The 19,921-nt window shown below is 53.3% G+C and overlaps 2 protein-coding genes across 9 annotated transcripts in view; both read right to left on the minus strand.

The window, feature by feature from the left end:
- Window positions 1–2,587: 2,587 nt before the first annotated feature.
- On the minus strand, window positions 2,588–5,271 carry DKK1 (dickkopf WNT signaling pathway inhibitor 1). Its single transcript, XM_032695273.1, has 4 exons — window positions 5,083–5,271; window positions 3,778–3,934; window positions 3,555–3,665; window positions 2,588–2,838 (listed from the first exon to the last, which is right to left on the minus strand). The coding sequence occupies exons 1-4, from the start codon at window positions 5,269–5,271 to the stop codon at window positions 2,588–2,590; spliced, it is 708 nt and encodes a 235-aa protein (XP_032551164.1).
- A 1,961-nt stretch (window positions 5,272–7,232) lies between these two features.
- The window catches only part of PRKG1 (protein kinase cGMP-dependent 1), a 393,869-nt gene continuing 381,180 nt past the window's right edge, over window positions 7,233–19,921 (minus strand). For all 8 annotated transcript variants that reach the window (XM_032695058.1, XM_032695062.1, XM_032695057.1 and 5 more), the window contains 7 exons: window positions 19,486–19,575; window positions 17,380–17,521; window positions 15,755–15,918; window positions 14,906–15,028; window positions 14,749–14,811; window positions 14,050–14,116; window positions 7,233–11,182 (listed from right to left, as the gene is read on the minus strand). In XM_032695058.1, the coding sequence (XP_032550949.1) occupies window positions 11,084–11,182; window positions 14,050–14,116; window positions 14,749–14,811; window positions 14,906–15,028; window positions 15,755–15,918; window positions 17,380–17,521; window positions 19,486–19,575 (748 nt within the window). In that variant the 3' untranslated portion in view covers window positions 7,233–11,083. The remainder of the gene's footprint in view (window positions 11,183–14,049; window positions 14,117–14,748; window positions 14,812–14,905; window positions 15,029–15,754; window positions 15,919–17,379; window positions 17,522–19,485; window positions 19,576–19,921) is intronic.

Consider the following 19,921-nt stretch of genomic DNA (forward strand, 5'->3'; position numbering starts at 1 on the left):
TTGGGTTGGTTTTGCTGAATTGCGGTTCTGAAAATCCGGAGTGTGGAGATGGATCCAGGAGGGACCCTGGTGATGCTGCCTATATATCCCTTGGGGAATCCCTGCTTCCCACCCATCTTCCAGCTGCCTTTGTCCTGTACTGGGGGCACAGAGAGCTTTTGCTCCCTGTGACCACATTTACAGGGCTCAGGGGCTGTTTATCCACATTTCTGAGCTGCTCTTGGCACTAAATGAGTGTTTGGACTTCCCAGGATGATGAAAACCTAACGTGGGCTGAGGATCTGGGGCCTGAAGAATGCACAGAGCCACGGGCAGGCTGAAAACCTCCCTCCTAAAGAACTGGTCTTGTTAAATCTCAACAGACATGGGATCAGACTGTCATCATTTTTTTCCTAAGGAATACTGCTTAAATCCAATTTATTGGTGCTTTACCTAAAGAACAAACTCTGGAAGTTCAAATGGTGCAGAAACAGGGAGAGATCCTGAATGCAGATGTGGTAAGAAAACCCCACAAACCCAATGTTTTTGTGAAATCTGGCCATGAAACTAATTATTCTGGAGATATCTGTGTTAGGATCCATCCTGCTGGGCATGAGCCACAGGAGACAGAGGCATCCAGGGCTTCAGAGGCCCCTCAGTGCTGACTTGGGCTCCTCTTGCCTAAGAATGGCTACCAAAAAATGTGGTTTTTTTTTTTTTTAAATTTTCCAGGCTGGAAAAGTGAAGAATGTCAAGGCATAAGAAGCATTTCTGGTTAATTTGGCAAGAGGATGGAGAACACTGCACTAACAACGACAAGAAATGGTACCCAACGTCTTTTGGACTGAAATAATCACTTTATTAAGGTGTCTGAAGTGCTGAAGAGTGCTGAGTATCACCACAAGGCCACTGTGGGGCTGAAAGGGGTCTGACACCCAGATCTGAATCCACCTGAATAATTCCTGATGCTTTTACTCATAGCCAGGTACCTTCACCACCTCAGTGTCACTGACTCTTACTGGGCGTGATCATTACTATGGTAATAAAATAACCATATCATCATGTGTGCTATGCAAGAATTTATTTTTTTAAAATAGTGTGGTTTAAAACTACGTGTTTTAGAAGCACTTTAAAATGAGTATTTTTAATTTTTGAAGCCTTGCACAAAGATGAAAGCACGAAACTCGAGCCTCCGAGTCACAAACTCCTTCAGGGGGTGGCTTCAACCCAACTGCTGCTCCAGACACAGCCCTGGGGTGGAGAGGCTTGAGTGGTCCTTTCAGGTGGTTTAAGGACCATCAGTGTTTTACATCAGCTGGTTTGGGGCAGCTTTGGCTCTTCCAAGCCGGTCCCTGAGCTGGAGGGAAGAGCTGGAAGGAAACTGGGCACGATCCCTTGAACATTTCCTTCTACCTGGGGCCGTGTTATCCCTCCCTTCCATTTTCTGGACTCAGTTTAGCACCAGCTGGTGCTCTCAGGCTCCTGCCAGAGCTGTAGCTGGGTGGGTATCCTGTAACCCCATGTCCTCCAGCTCCCTAAACAGGCAGCACCAAACACCCATGGACAGAGAGCATTTAAAAGTCATGGGATGCTCCCCCACGAATGGGACACGATGCCCTCGGAGCCACGCAGGGATGTGCTGCTCGGCAGCTGGATTTGGGGTGCAAAGCACTTTTGGGTTGTAGAGGGAAGGCTCCACCATGGGTTTGCATCTCAACCCCCTTCCCCAGGCTGCAGGGAGGCTGAGGGCAGCCTGCCAGGCAGGCATAGGCACCAACCCCACACTCCACACACACCTACGACCACTCGGAGTGGGTGGGCAACGTTAGGAGTTAAAGGGGGTGGGGAAAAACTGTGTCTGCACCTTTCCCTCCCTCCACGCCAGCCCAACAGGGAGAAACCCCACAGGAACACGCTGCAAAGTGAAGGAAAAATAAGCCTTTATTGTGCATGGAGCAGAGACTGCTCTGACGGAGCAGTGGTGGGTCCAGCACAGCCCCTCTGCTGATCCTTCACTCCCTTCTCCAAAATCGGGCAGGAGGGGGGTTTTGCTGACACCTGCCCTCCCTGGACCCCGGCCACAGTGCCCATCCTTGCTCTGGTGGCCTAAATAATGCCTAAAAAGCAGCTGGTTCAATAGTGACGCCAACCAGCCTTTCCCACGGGGTGCTCTGATGGGCCCCTTCACCCCCCATCCGAAATGCCCCCAAAACGGGCATTTCCCCCCCTCCCGTGGCACGGGAGGGCTCCACACGCGGGGCAGGGACGCAAAGGCAGCTCAGGCTGGTTTGAAAGAGGAATTTATTGGCTCGCAAACAGACGGTGGCATCCCTTTGAGCCGGGATTAAAAACCCAGTGTGTACAAAGTCCCAGTCCCTCGGAGAGCGCGGGGCAGCGCCCTCGGGGAGGGGGAAAAAAACCCGACCAGTCCCGGCGTTATGTACAGCGTAAGTGCCAGCTCAGTATTCACAACACAGTAACGTACTGCAAGAAAAGTCGCTTTAAAGTAGTTCCCTTGAGAAACAACCTTCCCTCCGGCGGGGCCGGAGTCTGTCCCGGCGGGGCCGGGCCGCGTGCCGGTGTCCGTGTGTCCGTCCGTGTGTCCGCCTCAGTGCCGCTGGCAGGTGTGCAGGCGGGACGCGTCCCCGGGGCCGAGCTCCCGCTGCAGGCGGCACGCCAGGCCCTCGGCACAGTGGCAGCGCTGGAAGATCTCCAGCCCGTGGGAGCCTTTCCGCCGGTGCCGGGTACACACCTGCCCCTCCCGCAGCACCGGCTTGCACATCTTGGACCAGAAGTGGCGGGCGCAGCACAGCCCGGCCGCGCAGTCCGACGAGCGCAGGCACAGGTCGCCCTCCTCGCCTGCGGGGGACAGGGGGGTCAGCGGGGGGACAAGGGACAGGGACGGCGGGGAGGGGTGGGGATCGCTCACGGGGGGGTAGCGGGGTGGGGTGGGCAGCCCGGGCTCCTCCAAGGAGGGCAGCGGGGCAGGAGGAGCGTCCCGGACTGATCCCAAGGGTGGGTATCTTGAACTGATCCCACAGGGGACAGCAAGGCAGAGTGGGCATCCCAGGCATGGGGGAGAGAGGTTCACGGTGGGCATCCCAGAGTGATCCTAAGGGGACAGCAGGGCAGAGTGGGCACCCCAGACTGATTCCACAGGGGATACTGAGGCAGAGAGGGCATCCTGGACTGAGCCCATAGTGGTCAGCAGGACAGGATGGGCATCTCAGACTGATCCCACGAGGGACAGCAAGGCAGAGTGGGCGACTCAAGCCACCCCTATAGTGGACACTGAGGAAACGACAGTGGGGCAGGGTGGGCATCCTGGAACAATCCCACAGGGGACAGCAGGGCAGGGTGGGCATCCCAGACTGATCCCGTGGGGGACAGAAAGACAGGATGGGCATCCCAGACTGATCCCACAAGGGACAGCAGAGCAGGGTGGGCATCCTGGACCGATCCCACAGGGAACAGAGGGGAAGGGTGGATATCCCAGACTGATCCCACAAGGGACAGCAGGGCAGGGTGGGCAACTCCCAGAGGCCTTGGGGTCCCAGCGGCACGGCCCCCCTTACCTTTGGCCGTGGGGATCCAGGCGGGAGCGGGTGTCCGCCGGGGCAGAGCCTCAGTGCCGGGCTCCTCCAGCTCGGCGGCTCCGTGGGGAGGCTCCGGGGGGGTGCAGAGACCTGCAGGGGGCAGTGGGGCGGCTGTCAGCCACGGGTGGGACCCCGCCCCCCTCCCACCCCCCTCCCGCGGCCACCTCGAGAGTGTCCCCAGCCCGCAGCCCCCGGCGCTCACCGTTGCTGCAGGTCATGCCGGGGCAGCACATGGCATCGCGCAGGCAGCGCTTGCGGCGCCTCCGGCAGGAGAGGCACAGCGGGGCCCCCCCGCCGCGGGCCGCCCCCCCGCAGAACTCCTCGGGGCCGCAGTCCTCGTCCTCGGCGCACGGGAAAGGCTGGGGGGGCACAGAGGAGGCGGAGGGGGGTCAGCGAGGCCGACGCTCCCATCCCCGGGGCGTGTCCCCTCCTCCGTCCCCAGTGTGTCCCCGCTTCATCCCCTGGTCTCCTCCATCCCCGAGGTGTCCCACCCACTTCATCCCCGGTATGTCCCTGCTCCATCCCGGTGCGTCCCCTCCATCCCCAAGGTGTTCCCCCTACTCAATCCCCGCTGTGTCCCCGCTCCATCCCCGGTGCACCCCCCTCCATCCATCTCCGATGTGTCCCCTCCCCTGCCTCCACCCCGGTGCGCCTTCCCCGTCCCTGGTGTCCCCTTCATTCCCGAGGTGTCCCCCTGCCTCCTTCCCCGGTGTGTGTGTGTGTGTCCCACCATCCCCTGTGAGTCCTCTCCATCCACCTCTGCTGTGTCCTGCTCTTCTATCCCCGATGTGTCCTTCCCCTCCATCGCCGGTGTTCCCCTCTCCACTCCCGATGTGTCTCCCCCCGTCCTCGGTGTCCCCTCCATCCCTGGTGCGTGCCCTTTTTCCTCCATCCCCTATGGGTACCCCCTCCCTCCATCCCCTGGCCCTGGTGTCCCCTCCATGCCCGGTGTCTCCCCACACCTCAAGTGTGTGTGTGTCCCTCCTCTCCGTCCCAAGTCCTCCTCTCTGTCCCTCAACTCCAACCCTGATGCGGTCCCTCTACCCTCGGTGTGTGTCCCACATCCCTCCCGGTATGTGTCCCACATCCATCCCCGGTGTCCCCTCTCTCCACCCTCTGTGTGTCCCACATCCCTCCCAGTGTGTGTCCCACATCCATCCCCGGTGTCCCCTCTCTCCACCCTCTGTGTGTCCCACGTCCCTCCCGGTGTGTGTCCCACATCCAACCCCGGTGTCCTTTCTCTCCACCCCCGCTGTGTGTCCCACATCCATCCCCGGTGTCCCCTTTCTGTATCCCCAGTGTGTGTCCCACATCCATCCCCGGTGTCCCCTCTCTCCACCCTCAGTGTGTGTCCCCCATCCGTCCTCGGTGTCCTCCCGTTCCACCCTCTCTGTGTGTCCCACATCCATCGCGGTGTCCCCTCTCTGCCTCCCCAGTGTATGTTCCCCATCCATCCCGATGTCCCCCCTCCATTCCCGGTGTCCCCCCGCTCCATGCCCGTTCCTACCTGCCGGGTGGCGGCCGGTGGTGCCTTGTTGCTGCCGTCGAAGGGGGGTGCGGGGGCGGCGCTGGCCTCGGCCCCCCCCGGGGGGGGTCCCTTGATGGCGTTGGAGCTGAGGCCGCCCCCGGGAGCCGCCGCCCGCCCCGCCGGGGCCGCGCAGCTCAGCGCCGCCAGCAGCGCCACCAGCCCGCGCATCCTGGTGCCCGCCGTGCCCTCCCGTGCCCGCGGTGGCCCCGAGCAGCGGCTCCCTGCGCTCCTCCGCCGCCTTTATACCCCCGGGGCCGCGTCCTGCCCGCCCCCTCGGGGCGGGGGGCCCGCCGGGCTGGGATTTCAAAGGCTTCCCGAGGGGGGGCTGTGCCCACGAGCCCCCAAAACCGCCCCCACCCCGCCCCGAGGGCTCCGACATTGGTCGGGAGGGGGTTTCGCAACGGCGAGGGCAGGACCCCCCCCCCCCGCTATTTCCCACCCCCCGCCCCTGTTCCCGGCCAGATGCTCCACACGCCCCGACGCCGCCGCTGTCTCCAGCCGGGCGCGCCCGACGGAGGGACCGGGAAGGGGTGAAAGGGGGGGGACTCCCCCTCGTGCAACCCCCCCATGGTGGGTGGGAGCCGCGGTGGGTGCAGAGAGTCCCCCCCCGCTCTCCCCCGATGTCACAGTCGCTCCTTTGGTCTCCTCTAAGTCTCCCCCCCCCCGCCTCCCCCGCGTCCTTCCTGGCGCCAGCGCAGCCTCGCAGGAAGGGAGAGGGGCTGCTGCGCACCCCCCGCCCCGGGGGGGTGTGGGGACAGCGGGGGGACACACGGCAGGACCCTCGCCGTCCTCCCCCATTCCTCTGACCCCAGCTGCGAGGGGAGGGGGAGCTCCGGGCCCTTTGATGCGGGGACATCAAAGGGGTCGCTTCCCTAGTCCCTCCCCATTCCCCCCCATTCTCCCCCGACGCCCTCGAGGCGCCGCCGCCCCCCCAACACCCTCCAAACCCCCCCAGACCCGCGCAACCCCCCCAAAACCCCCCAAAACCCGCAAAATCCCCAAACCCCCCCAAATCCCCTAAACCCCCAAGCCTCCCTAACCCCCCCTAAATCCCAATCCCTCCCCAAACCTCCCCCAGGCCCCCCCATATCCCCAAATCCCCCAACCCGCCCCCGTCGGGGCAGCGCGTCCCCAGCGCTCCCCCTGCCGGCCCCGCCGGGGCATCGCGCTACACCCCGCGCCGCTAATTAACCCCCGTTAATTAATTAACCCGGCTTTGCCCGGCGGCGGCCTCTCGCTCCCGCTTATTTATTTTCCGAGGGTGGTTTGAATGAAAATACGGGCGAAGAGCCCGAGCGGTGCCCCCGCCCGGCTAAAACCCGCGGGGGCGAGGAGGGGGTGAATTCCAGCCGCTGCAATTCCCTGCAATGAAGCCCCGCTCTCCCGGTATTCCCTATCAGCTGTTCCAGGTCCAGATGGCTCCAGCCGGGCTAATAATTGCCTGGGAAGGTTTCGGCGAGCACCGCGGGCAGGTGCCGTAGGAAGCGGGGGGGGCTGAGTCACGGCACCCCCGGCACAGCCCGGCCATCCCTGCCTTCCCTATTTTTAGCCTGGGAGAAGGAGGGCCACGCCTCGCCCCGAAATCCCGGTGTTCCCCCGGCAGTTTCAGGTGAGGGCCACGTCACCCCGCGGTTTTTATTGCCTGATTAACTTGGACCTGCGATTGCTGCACCCCGCAGAACGGTTTGGGATGTTTCCCAGCTCCTCCTTGGGCAGTTACCACGTTTATTTCCCTCCTGAGAGGATGTTTTCTTGCTCCTTTGCCCAGGTTTTGCTCACCTGTGTGTCATGGACTCGACACGACCTTCCACTCTCCCAGGCTGCTCCAACCTGGCCTTGGACACTTCTCTGGGCAACCAGTTTTTTTGACAGCGGTGTTGTTTTGAGTCACATCCTCTCCAGGGATGACACAACTCGCGTTGGGAACACGGTGCCTTCCCTGGACTCAAAATACAAAGGGAATTCTTCATCCCTGAGGATGAGCCACGTTCACAGGATAGTTTGGGTAGGAAGTGAGCTGTGGGGGTCACCTGGCCAGAGCAGGACCCCCACCACCCCAGTTTAATCCCTGAGCAGCAGAACTCTCCCAGACTCAGCCTGGGCTGCGGAAGGAAACCCTTGACACGTTGTTCAAAAGTAATTATTTTTATTTCAACTCTATAAAGTATACAACAGGCACTCGGCAATTACAGCTGCAGGGAAAGTACAGAGCCAAACAAAAGCAGTTAAAGTTTATGAAAAAAACCCAAAGTTCTTCAGTCAACATCAAAAGAGTGCAAGCGGCCACCGAGCGGGGGGTGACCGACATCTGTCCGACAAACAAAACCTCTCCCGTGGAAGAAGAAAGCTGGGAGAAATACAAACCAAAGGGATGGTGTAAAAACCAGCATAAGCCGGGGTTGGGGTGAGAGGGAATTTCCCCTTTTGCTGAGAAAGCCCTCAAGGCGCCCAAGTCTCGGTGTCAGGGCTGGGGAGCTGCGGATGAGGAGCTTCCAGCTTGGCAGCTCCGCGGGAGCACCGAGGGCTTGTCCCGGCGGTGGCTGCGGACGGAGGGGATCGGGGAGGGGAAAGCACTGTTTTGTTGAGTGGTGCAAACGAGCTGCGCCTTTGCCTCGGGGTTTTAGGGGGAAAAAAAAAAGAAAAAAAAAAAAGGCAGGCTGAGTTCACAGCGAGTGGATTTTTTCCAGGTGGGAGATTCCTCGAGGGGGGGTCGTGTAAGACGGGACGGCACGATGGGTGGGATCTGCAGGGCTCAGCGGGAACAGGAATACCTGTCTACGGACTGCTAGGATGTCAGAGAGGAATTTGACCCGCACATAACATTTATACATTTCACAGAAATGACTCTGTATCTCATTAACAGATACACAGCTCTGGTACATTGAACAGAAATAAGAGAACGACTTCATCATTTCTGTAATTTGTCAGTTTTAGATAATAAAGGCTTAGAAACCGGTCGCAGAAAGAACTGTAAAACGCAGCAAGCTAAGAAAGGACGACAGTTTGAGGTGTGTTTGTCTTTGTCATGCAGCATAACACCAAATTTGTCATTTTTTTTTTTTTTTATAAGATGCCATGGATTTAAGGCACTTGCAACAATGCCAGATAGCTAGTCATGTTCTCAAACTATGGGACAGATGAGTTAACAGGACAGTTGACATAAAGTTTAATAATACTGACAAATATGACATTAATTCAAGTCTACCTTGAGCTAAAAACATTACATTACAAATAAGGAAATGAAGGAATAATGCCATGGGGCTGGAAAAGAACAAAAAGTTCAATGTGTACCACAAAATACCGACACGAAAATACCTATTTACAGAAATAGTCGCTCGTGGTCCTGTTGGTAAAGAAGAGTTTGCTGTGGGAAATGCAGCGCTGGGAGAAGCTACGGATCAGCCATGTGGTCATGACACCAATCAACACCCTGCTCTGAAATATGGGAGCTGATTTCAGCTGGAATATGGGAGCCTAAATACACCCTCCTCCCATAGATTAGGGAACGAGACAAAGAAAGAAGGACACAAAGTGGAAACACAGAGGCAATCCCTTGTGAATATATATATATATATATATAAAGCAACTTAAATATATTATTATAAATGAAGGCTTTTATCATATACATAGTGTGGTGTTAATGCTTGGGAGAGGTGATGGGAGTCAAGTGAGGGGTTCGATATCAAAATAAACTCATATTCAGTACAGGTATTGATTCCTGTGCTTGGCACAGGGAAAAAGGGACAGGAAAAAGAAAAAGAGCCCATTTCAAACCCTCCTTCCTGTCGTGTTTTCAGTTGCCCCCCCAAATCCTCGTGGTGCTTTTGCCACCCAGCAACCCCTTGCCTGCCACAGCACGAGTGTCATCGTTTTGGGACAAACTCCTCTCTACATTCCTACAGAAAGTTCTCCTTGTTGAGTGAAACTCCAGGGGGGTGTGAGTGAAGAATTTGGCTGCTAGGCCTGTTCTCTCAGATGCCTGGTGGATATTTTAGCCCTAGTGCTCAGCCTTGGCTCTCAGTGTCGTCCATCCCTCGGATAAAGGTGGAAAAGCCAGGAGCTACTGCCTTTTCCCGACGGTTTGGAAGGCAGACAAAGTTCCAATGATTAAAGAACAGCAGAAACAACCTGAAGTGACTGTGCCAGCCGTGCTGCCTCACCCTCTGGAAAACAGGGAAGGAAATCCTGTGCCACAGACTGGTTCCAAAGGTGAGCCAGCTCATGTCTGCTGGCAAACACCAGGACACGGTCCACGCTGTCAAATAATACACTCTGTGAAGTTGCTTTCATCACAAACATGGGAAAGAGTTGGGATTTAGCATCAGGGAAATAATATTTTACTGTTAAAACAGACATTTTCCACGGAGTATGTGGGCAAAAGTCCTTCTCAGCAAGAGCTGATCTCCCCACTCTCAGCTCTGGGCAGCGCTGAGATGAAACAGGGCAGCACCTGCTCACCCATGGTAGGGCTTGGAATGACAGGGTCTTTAGAGTCCCTTCCAATCCAAACCATTCCATTATTCTATGATGCTATGATTTTTTGGGGTCCTAGAGAGACCGAAACCTGATGGGTTTTGTTGGATAACGGGATACTTGAAGTCAACAAACGGGCATCCAGGACAGAATTACAGCCTATAAATCAGAGGAGACTGTATTCAAGCAAAGGAAAAGCAGTGGAAGTCAGGGAAAAGCATATCCTGATACTGTTTTCCCCAGGCTGTTTTTCCATATAATGGCTCTGGCCATTACAGTGCCCTAAACATGATCATCGGGGAACTCGCGCCGGCGACACGGAGACCTTGCACAAATACATCCAATATCACTTTTCCACTTAATTCCATGGACTTTCCTCAGCCCGGAGAGGCATTAGGATTCCATTTTTACAGGCAATATTACACCAGAGCCTGCAAAGTGGCCCAGTACTTGGCTTTTAATGAGCTCTGTACCAAACACGGAGGAGATGGAGACATGGAGACGTAGGATCATCCAAGAGCGACGGAGAACGATGCCTCTTGCTACATATCTCTCAAAAGGTGGTTGAGTGACCAGGTAAGGGATGGACATAGCACCTAAAAAGGACATTACAGGTCTTATGTTTTCCCTTTGGGTTCTGAAGAGGTCAAAGTCGAGCTTAATTTTATGCCTAAATCGACAAGACCAGTGGGCTGCTGTCGCCTTGTTACAGGACCGTGACCCAAGCACTGTTTTATATGTCAAACGGACTAGTTTCGTGATTTTTGTTTTCATGCAGGGATGTACTTGTACCAGGGGAAAGGAAAAACAAACCCCAAAGGTGGTGTTGCAGCGTGAGAGAAACGACCCATATCTGCCTTCACAGGATCTCGAGCAGTTGTGCTTTTGTTCTACCAGGCTCAACAAAAAAAAACTCTCCAAACCAAAGAGGAAAGGTAACATTCACTCTTGTCGTGGTTCTGCTCAGAAAGGAAAAGGACACATTTCCCCACTGCTTTGACATGAACTCTTTGGCCGGGCCCGCCGTGGCCTCCTCCGCTCCGACACCGGGAGGGAGCCCTACGGAGCTGGGAGGGTGGGAATAGCCCAAATCCTGCACTGTATTTGGCTACAGCACTGAATAAATTACTACTGATCCTACTGATAAAGCCAGTACCTCGCAGCTACAATTGGGTGTGTCTTACACAATGTATCTCCTGACCTTGATAATTAAGAGCGTAGCAAGACCCCGGCGGTGACAGAAAACATGTTTCTCTACCGGTGAAAGGCTCTGTGTCAGGACCACCATGTCAACCCCCAGGTTGTGTTCGAACAGAAAACATGAAGAGCACTATTGTCATCTAAGCAGTAAGTCCTAATGCCACTGGAGTTCCTGTAGCAGCATCAATCAAGGCATCATGGTGACCCCGAGCACGAATCCTCCCCAGTTCCGTTCTCTCGGTTTCGCTGGCAGCCACGTCCCAGGAAAGCTGTCCTCAGCAAGGCAGAAGCAGGTAAGAGAAAGACATTAAAAATCTATGTCCCATCCTGAGTTGTCGTCAGGGGGTGGCTCGTCACTGTCCTCCGGGAAGCTGTCGAAGTTGCTCGTGTCCGTTGGAGATGCGACCTGCGGGAAGAGCGACAAGGGGATGGCCATCAAAGGGGATGGCCATCAAAGGGATGGCCATCAAAGGGATGGCCATCAAGAGGATGGACATCAAAGGGGACCTCTGCAGGCAGGCCCTCCTCGTCTCGCAGCCGTGATCATTCAGGAGCATCCACTGCTGACTGTGGCAAGCCAGGGAAGGGCTGCATTCCACACCCAGGAGGGTTCCCACTGCCTCCCTACCCTCCTGATCCACGCCCGCTGGGGTTCAAGAGCAGCTGTCCCACCCCTTGGCACAAGCTCATCAGGAAAGACTTGGAAAAGCCTCCCCAAAGCCCAGGATTTCCCAGTTACGTCTCCAGGATCCTGCCTTTAAATTTCCTGACAAGTGTTGCTCAGCCTAAGGATCCTACTAGAGGAAACCATCTTTCCTAGGATAAGGCCAACCATGTTTTTCTTTTGGAAATAAGGCCAACCACATTTCTTTCTTGGAAATAATGTCATTTATCTACCATAGCTAGATATTTTCTTTTTTCTTTTTTTTTTTTTGCTTTACAATAGTGAGGGAACCTTTCTTACAATGAGACCTTGACACAGTGAATTCAATTTAAAAAAATAAAGAATGCAAGAACAGAGCAGCAGCTCTCCAGCCCAAAATGAGGAGTGTCTTACTAGAAATGGGGTACTTTAAGCCTTACCCCAAGCAGGCAGAGCAGGCTAGAGGGGACTGTACTGCCACAGGAGAGCTGGCAAGGAAATCCTGCAATTTTTAGCCATTTCACTTGTGTGGAAAAGCCAAAGTCAGAGGCCAATTGACAGTCACAGAGTCATGGAATGGTTTGGGATGGAAGGGACCTCAAAGACCATACAGTCCCACCCCTGCCATGGGCAGGGACACCTTCCACTAGCCCAGGTTGCTCCAAGCCCCGTCCAACCTGGCCTTGGACACTTTCAGGGATCCAGGGGCAGCCACAGCTTCTCTGGGCAACCTGTGCCAGGGCCTCCACACCCTCACAGGGTGTCTTGTCACTCCAGACCCTTGAAAATAGTCTCTCTCCATCTTTCCTGCAGGCCCCTTCAGGCCCTGGAAAGCCACAATTAGGTCACCCAAAGCTTCTCTTCTCCAGGCTGTGCTGTTGAGGCTCAGCAGTGTCCTGGCAGCAGGTTGTAAATTGGGATCTTTCCAAAAATCCCATGGAATAAGAGCTCAGGAGCAGCTTTGGATTGCCTCACTGGTAGTGCCAGTGAGTTAATGGGAGTTAAAGAGCTGGGAAAAGCCTTTTTCTTCAAAAACAATTAGCTAATTTGCATGTTCAGCCCTGCTGGCTCCTTCCCAGCCACCTAGGAGAGGTGGATTGAAGAAGGGAAAATGGATGTGTCCCCATAAAACTGGGTATTTTGGGTCCCTTTTCAGATGTGGCTCTTACTGGCAGTTGGGACTTTGCCAAAAAACTTGTGGAAAACAAGGTGGAGAGGGACTGATGGCTCTGGGATTGACAAGAGATTGTCACCAGCCCCATGAACCTTCAGTCTATATGGGGTAAGAGCAGTGTTGGAAATGCTCTTACTAAGAGAAAAATCCACTAAAATCAGCTAGAAAAACACGCTGGGGCATTTCCCAGGCTGCACAGATAAAGCAGGGATTGCAACTGGATGTAAAGGAGCAAACTTGACTTCATGATCTGACAAGAAATGTGGTGAACAGTGTGTGCAGCTTAATTAATAAGCAGTAAAAAGAAGCCAAGGCCAGGCTGGACGGGGCTTGGAGCAACCTGGGCTAGTGGAAGGTGTCCCTGGAATAAGATGGGTTTTAAGGTCCCTTCTAACCCAAAGCATTTCAGGATTTTAGAATGAGCTTAACAAGAAAAAAAACCCAAACCAACCAAACTCACTTTTGACTTATAAAACACGAATGTGTTGTTTGGTCCTCCTGCTGCAGGGACACGTAAGTCCTGCTTTCTCCCACCAGTAACTCCTGCGGCCCAGGGGGCAAAACAGGGGGATGGGAAAGCCCCTTGATCTTTGCTGGCTGCTAAGAAAACGTTGGGATGGCAGATTTAGCCCTGGAGCTGTGGCTGTGCTGCTGCAGGGGGTGCAGCAGGGAGCAGGGGGTGCAATTAAACCCGGTTGCTAATGTCATTCCGGGGTGATCCCGCGGGAGAGGCGCGCACAGAAAGGGATTAAGCCGAAACAAGGAGGGGAGGCTGCAGAACAGAAGGGGCCAAGGTAATTTCTATCAGCTAATCCTGTTTGGTTTCCCTTTGCAGCTGGCTTTGTGGGGAGAGGGCTCACAAAGACATCAAAGGAAGAGCTTTGCTCCAAAGGAAAATGAGGGGAGCTGTCCCTGCGCGGCTGCTCCCGGTTAAACATAAACTAGGCGGGAACGGGGCTTTTCATGGAGGACTGGGGTGCAGGGAAAAAAGGGTGAGGAGCACAAAAGACAAGACAGGAGGAAGGGTTAAGGCAAAAGAAAAGGGAGATGGCACACAAATCCCACTCGTCTTTCCAAAAGAAGTAAGAACAGAGGAGAAGGGAAGAGGACACGTCTGAGGGAAGGGGGGAAAGTGGCAGCTCTGCACCGAAATGGGAAAAGGAGATGGAGAAACAAGTGGAGTAGGTGAGAAAGAGAAAAATGTGTAAGAGTGAGTGATGCTGCCCTGATCTCCTGCTGCAAAGGGCACTTTGTCATGGCCATACCCTGCCCAAACTGCCTTCTCCTGGAAGAGCCTGCCCAGAGACCAAGCTGAGCTGGGAATGTGTCCAACGTGACTCCTTCAAGCATCTTCAGAAGAAATGAAGCACATGCTGTTCCCACTGAACCACTGCCTGAAGCTCACAACATTCCTGAGGGAACTCAGTGGTGATGAAGGAGAAAACAATGAACTTACACTTGGTATTATGGGAGGAGTCAGTGTCCCTTTCCGTAACCCTTCCCAGTTAAAGCCTTCGAACCATCTGAAGGGAGGGAAAAAATCCAGCAGTTACACATTTGCAGCACAGAAAGAAATGTCAGTTGTTTAAACAGTGGGTTTCATCTCCCACACATGTCACCCTCAGATCCTTTGGAATTTTTCCTGTCATCTCTGTATCTGTTTTTTGGGACTGGAAAGGAAACGTGAGCAGTGCTGATCCCAAATTCCCAATGCTCAGGAGAGAGCCCTTCCTCACTGCAGGTGTCCTGGAAGCTGCTCCTTCCCTGCAGTATGAGACCCAAAAATGTCCTTTTTTCATATGAAATTAGCTCCCAGCTTCCTGCCCAGGGATGTCCCACTCCTGGTTGGGGCACCTCAGCTTTGCTCCCGGTGGCTGGATGAGCCCTGTCCACAGAAACATCCACTTCATCTATTCCTGTGGCTTTGGAGCTGGAGGAGAGCAAGTCCAGCATGGATGGATGAGATAACCTGCTTCTGGAATGGGTGATTATCCCATTCCAGCAGAGTGAAAACTCCTAAGACGTCACTTAATGACTCCCATCGGACCAAAAGGGATGAAGAATTTACATCATGGATAGGAAGGGGTTTTTAGCAGGACACTGAAATGCCTGTTGCTGTGGGTTGGATCTGCTGGCTGGTGGAGAAGACACTCACTTGTGCTTTTGGATATCTTTCACGCCGTTTTTCAAGTTCCCTAATCTTTCTGATGGATTGTCCCTACAAAAGGAATAACAAAGCAGTTATTTCCTTAGTCCTGAACAACTGATTTCTTTGCAAACAACGTCAAGGTGATTATATTTCATCCACTTACCTGCATAGTTTTTTAATTAAATTAGCAGCATTTTTGGCAATCTTCTTTGGAAATTCAATCATGTCTATTCCCCTTAATATGATGTTATAGGTCTTCATGGGGTCTGGGCCTGAGAAAGGGGGACTTTAGAGGGGAGAGGGAAATAAAGATTAAAAGCTTGTCTTTAAAATAGAATTGAAGACTGATAAAATATATATACAGATGAGAAAAGGTAGGTGACAACTAGAAATGCCTTGCTTTCTGTGGTCTTAACCATTTCTCAGCCAAGGAGCTCTGGATTTCAGGGATGGAAGTACCAAGGAGAAAAGTTTTCCAGAACAACACGTGTTAAACCTCTTCTTTCCATGGCAGCCCAAGGAAGGGGGCTCTGACCAACACTCACTGGCTAATTCTCTGTTTGATGCTGTGACATGATTTAGGTGGGGATTAACTGGGCTCCCACCCAGCAGGGACTTGGGTCCAGCCCTGAAGGACAAGCAGGGTGAGGTGAGGGATCCTCTCCCAGATCCTACATCCTGGAAGTGAGTGACAGGGACGAGCTGAGAACTCCCAGGAAGCCAAAGCTGCCCACAGCAGCAGTAACAGCCAACACTAATATGCAAAACTAAATAAGAGAAGGGCTGGATACAGGGACCCACATCCCCACAGTGGCCAGTCCACCTCCTCCTCTTCCTCAGCTGAGAGCAAACCCTTTCTCTTTCCCCACCAGGGCCCAAAATGACTGATTTGAAGTGGAAAAGCAGCTGGTGAGGTCCAGCCCAGCACATGCCAGCCCTGAACCTGCCCCGGCCTAATCAGGGTGACACCAGCACAAACAGTGGGATGTGTTCCCAGCCCCAATGCCCATACCTGCCAGTCAGGAGCTCATACATTAGGATTCCCAGTGACCAGTAGTCTGCTGAAATGTCATGACCTTTGTTCAGGATGATCTCGGGGGCCACGTACTCCGGGGTGCCACAAAAAGTCCATGTTTTCTTTCCAAATCCTATTTTCTTTGCAAAGCCAAAATCGACCTGGGGAAAGGGGCAGAGGGACGTGAGGGCAGGGCATGAGAGGGAATGTCAGCCCTGTGCTCTGCTGCTCTTGAAGTGAAGCAAGGCAGAAAGCAGGTTTCCTTGTGGGAATTTTCTCCCAACTAAAGCACTGTGGGTTGTTCCAGGAGCAGGCAACCACAGGGACCTTTTTGCTGATTTGTCCTTGTAATGGAAAAGGAAAGTTCTCACTAGGGAAGAAGAACAAACACCAGCACTGAGGGTTTATTGGGAGTTGTAACTTCCTGTCACTCACAGCTCAGGTTGATTTATTTTGCTTTTGGTTCTCTTTTAAATTCCCACCCGTAGCATGAGCAAGGAATAATTTTAAACTGCCAGAGGGCCAGGACAGATGGGATATTGGGAAGAAATTCTTCCCTGTGAGGGTGGGGAGGCCCTGGCACAGGTTGCCCAGAGAAGCTGTGGCTGCCCCTGGATCCCTGGAAGTGTCCAAGGCCAGGTTGGACGGGGTTTGGAGCAACCTGGGCTAGTGGGAGGTGTCCCTGCCCATGGCAGGGGGTGGGACTGTATGGTCTTTGAGGTCCCTTCCAATCCAAACAATTCCACGATTCCATGATTTAGGCTCAACACTGGCCTTTTTGGCATCTATTGCCAAGTTCTCTCCTGCTACAAAGAGCAATGCAGTCCAAGTGTCCTCCCAGTTTGCTGGAGGCTGTTGGGATGTGCTGGCAGGCTCACAAACCTCAGAATGCCACCGGCAAGCATGGAAAATCAGATTACACGGGGAAGAAAAGCCCTCTGGGGCCGGGGCAGAGCTCAGGGTAACTGGCTCACTACATTCCCAGCTGTGCCCCTGCCCTCGATGCCCTGCTGGCCCACAGCCAGGGGCTGTAGCCCACTCTGCTGGCCCTGGGGGGCTCTGAGATCCTCCTTGTGCTGCTCAGGAGCTCACATGGTCACGGCCCTACAAGGGATCTGGGACACTTGTGCCATCCTGGATGTGGCTCAGGGAGATCAAAATGTCTCAGGAGCTGGGGGCTGGTGATGGGACCAGTAGAGATCCATGTCCAGATCCTCCTGGGGTGGGGAGGAGGACAGTCTTGCATCTAATCCCCCTCAGTTATCCTCTATCATCCAACACCTCGCTGTCCCCTGTCCCACACACACTTGACCACAACTATTTTCCAGCCCTTTCAGTCCCTCAGTAGCTCCCAGACAGCCGGGTGGGTTTCTCCCCGTGCTCTTTCCTAAACATTTCAGGAGCACAGATCTGAACTTCCAGCCGGAATCAGCACTTCCCAGCCCAACCCTGAGCCCTGCTGGAGGCTGGGAAAACACCCTTGTCCTGATCCCATCTCAGCACCTACTGGTGGCCACCCCCAGAGACAGGACCCTGGCCGGGGGGGGGGCTTTTCTTGTGACCTGTGTCCCCTCTGCCCTGACACCTCCTGGGACTCTTTTTGGGATGCTGCAGGAACTCACCAGTTTGGCATAACCTCGGTGATCCAGAATGAGGTTTTCTGGCTTGAGGTCCCTGTAAATGATCCCTTTGGAATGCAAATAGGCAAAAGCTTCCACCACACACGCTGTGTAAAACCTGGTCGTGGAGTCCTCAAACGAACCTCTGTGCAGGGAATGAGGGAGGGAAAGGGATAAAGCCATTAGATGAATCCCTGGGAAGTTTATACCTCCCATGTGGACTTCACTCTTTATATTAAAATACACAAATGATAAAATATCTCTAAATATGATAAAATATCTATAAAATATCTATACTCTTCAACAGAATCTCTCTAATGCCTGGGAAATGCCTGTTGCTCAACTCACCTTTATATATCAATTTATATATCAATTTAATTCATATTCATTAATATAATAATAATTTGATTAATATCCATTTTTGAAGTTAACATCTTTGCCTTCAGCCCACCTTCACATCTTAAAATCCTTTGGGTTCTTTCTAGAATTAATTTCTATAATTAACAATATAATTAATATTAAATCTTGGGGTTTATTCTGCGATTTAGAAATCAAAACTTACAAATCATTATCTTGAAGCAAAAGGTATGTTTTTTTAATTGTAATCTTTGGCTTTTGGGTGTTCAAACCATTTTGAGTCATGGATATGAAGAAGTCCTGCATTAATGTTCCCAATGGAGACAAAAGGCAGGAAGATCACAGCTGCTGGGACTCAACTGCAAGTTCAGCATAAACTGCACTTCTGGATCTTTGTTTCAGCACCAGTTTGCAACCAGTTTTCCAAGGAAAACCATGCCTGCTGGGAGCTGGCTGAGCTCAGGAGCCAGTCTAAGCTAGGTGGCAGCAGAAGCCCAGCTTAAATCCCAGAGAATTAAAGATGAAATTATCAGGCTCTGACAAAAGGACGTGAAAAATCCAACCCAACACCTCCTAAACTTTGCTACAGTCCTTGTTTCAGTGGTCCAGAGAAGGCTGCTGGGGAAAGGAAAAACTACAAAAAAACTTTGTTCAAGGGGCTTAAAAGAGAATTTAACCTTTGCTTTCCCAGCAATCTCTCCAAATTTAATTCCATGATGTTCCAATGATGAGCCTATTACACAGTTACAATTCCCTGCAGCTTTTCCTGCCCCACGTGCACCCGCCACCCACCCCAAATGCTCCAAGGTCAAATCCTTCCAAGGTAGGGAATGCCAGGACCACATTTGCTTGGCCATTGCAGCCTGGGATGTAATTACATGCTTTCCTAACTATTTTTTTCCCACAGCACTTCTGCATCCTGATGGAATAGTGCTCCTGGCAGGGTGTGGATTTGATGCAGGATTCTGCTTCCCAGTGGTCCTGGTGCAATGCTATGGGATATCTGTGCTACCAGCACATGCACAACCCTTGATCTCCTCCCACTCATCGCTGTTGGACCCAACTGGGCCAGAAACACTGGGGAATATCAACAGGAATTATTGCTCACAGTGTCCCTGTGGCAGAGCTGGATGTTGCTATTCCCAGTCACAGAGGGTGGGCAAAGGAGCAAACACAGGGATGAAAACACCTCTGGGATGGGAAATTGCGATTTTAGAACTGTGACATCAGAGGGATGTGGAGCTGCTGGAGAGAGTCCAGAGGGGACACAGAGATGCTCCGAAGGCTGGAGCCCCTCTGCTCTGGAGCCAGGCTGGGAGAGCTGGGGGGGTTCACCTGGAGAAGAGAAGGCTCCAGGGAGACCTGAGAGCCCCTTGCAGGGCCTAAAGGGGCTCCAGGAGAGCTGGAGAGGGACGGGGGACAAGGGATGGAGGGACAGGAGAAGGGGGAATGGCTTCCCACTGCCAGAGGGCAGGGTTAGATGGGATATTGGGAAGGAATTGTTCCCTGGGAGGGTGGGGAGGCCCTGGCCCAGGTTGCCCAGAGAAGCTGTGGCTGCCCCTGGATCCCTGGAAGTGTCCAAGGCCAGGTTGGATGGGGCTTGGAGCAACCTGGGCTAGCAGAAGGTATCCCTGCCCATGGCAGGAGGTGGCATGGATGAGCTTTAAAGTCCCTTCCAACCCAAACCATCCTACGATTCCATGATATCAGAAAGCATTCCAATTTGCAGGACAACAGCTTCCTCCAACTCACCTGTCCCTGAGAATTGTCCAGAGCTCTCCCCCCAGACAGGCTTCCATCAGCATGTACAGGTACTTGCTGTCCTTGAACGTCCTGTAGAGCCTGGTGGTGCCAAAGCAGAAAATCCCAAAGAAATCCATTACCCAAGTGTTCCCACTTCCAGGGCTGGGTTAATGCTTGGACTGGGTTAATGAGTGATCTTGGAGGTCTTTTCCAACCTAAACAATTCTGTTGTTCTAGGATTCGTCCCAGGACTTTTTGCCTAGAGCATGTTAATTCCTAGATAATTCTTCCTGTGGGTCACCACTCAGATAAAATTTGGGTTTAAACCCCCAGAGCCTGAATCAGCTCCAGTTTGGGTGTACTGGGCAATACTGATTTCCGGGGTAGCACTCACATCCCAACTTCTAAAAGAGTACAAAGTCAGTGAAAACTAAACTCCCCATGG

Source organism: Chiroxiphia lanceolata, chromosome 8, assembly GCF_009829145.1.
Source record: "Chiroxiphia lanceolata isolate bChiLan1 chromosome 8, bChiLan1.pri, whole genome shotgun sequence".
NCBI classification, from domain to species: Eukaryota; Metazoa; Chordata; class Aves; order Passeriformes; family Pipridae; genus Chiroxiphia; species Chiroxiphia lanceolata.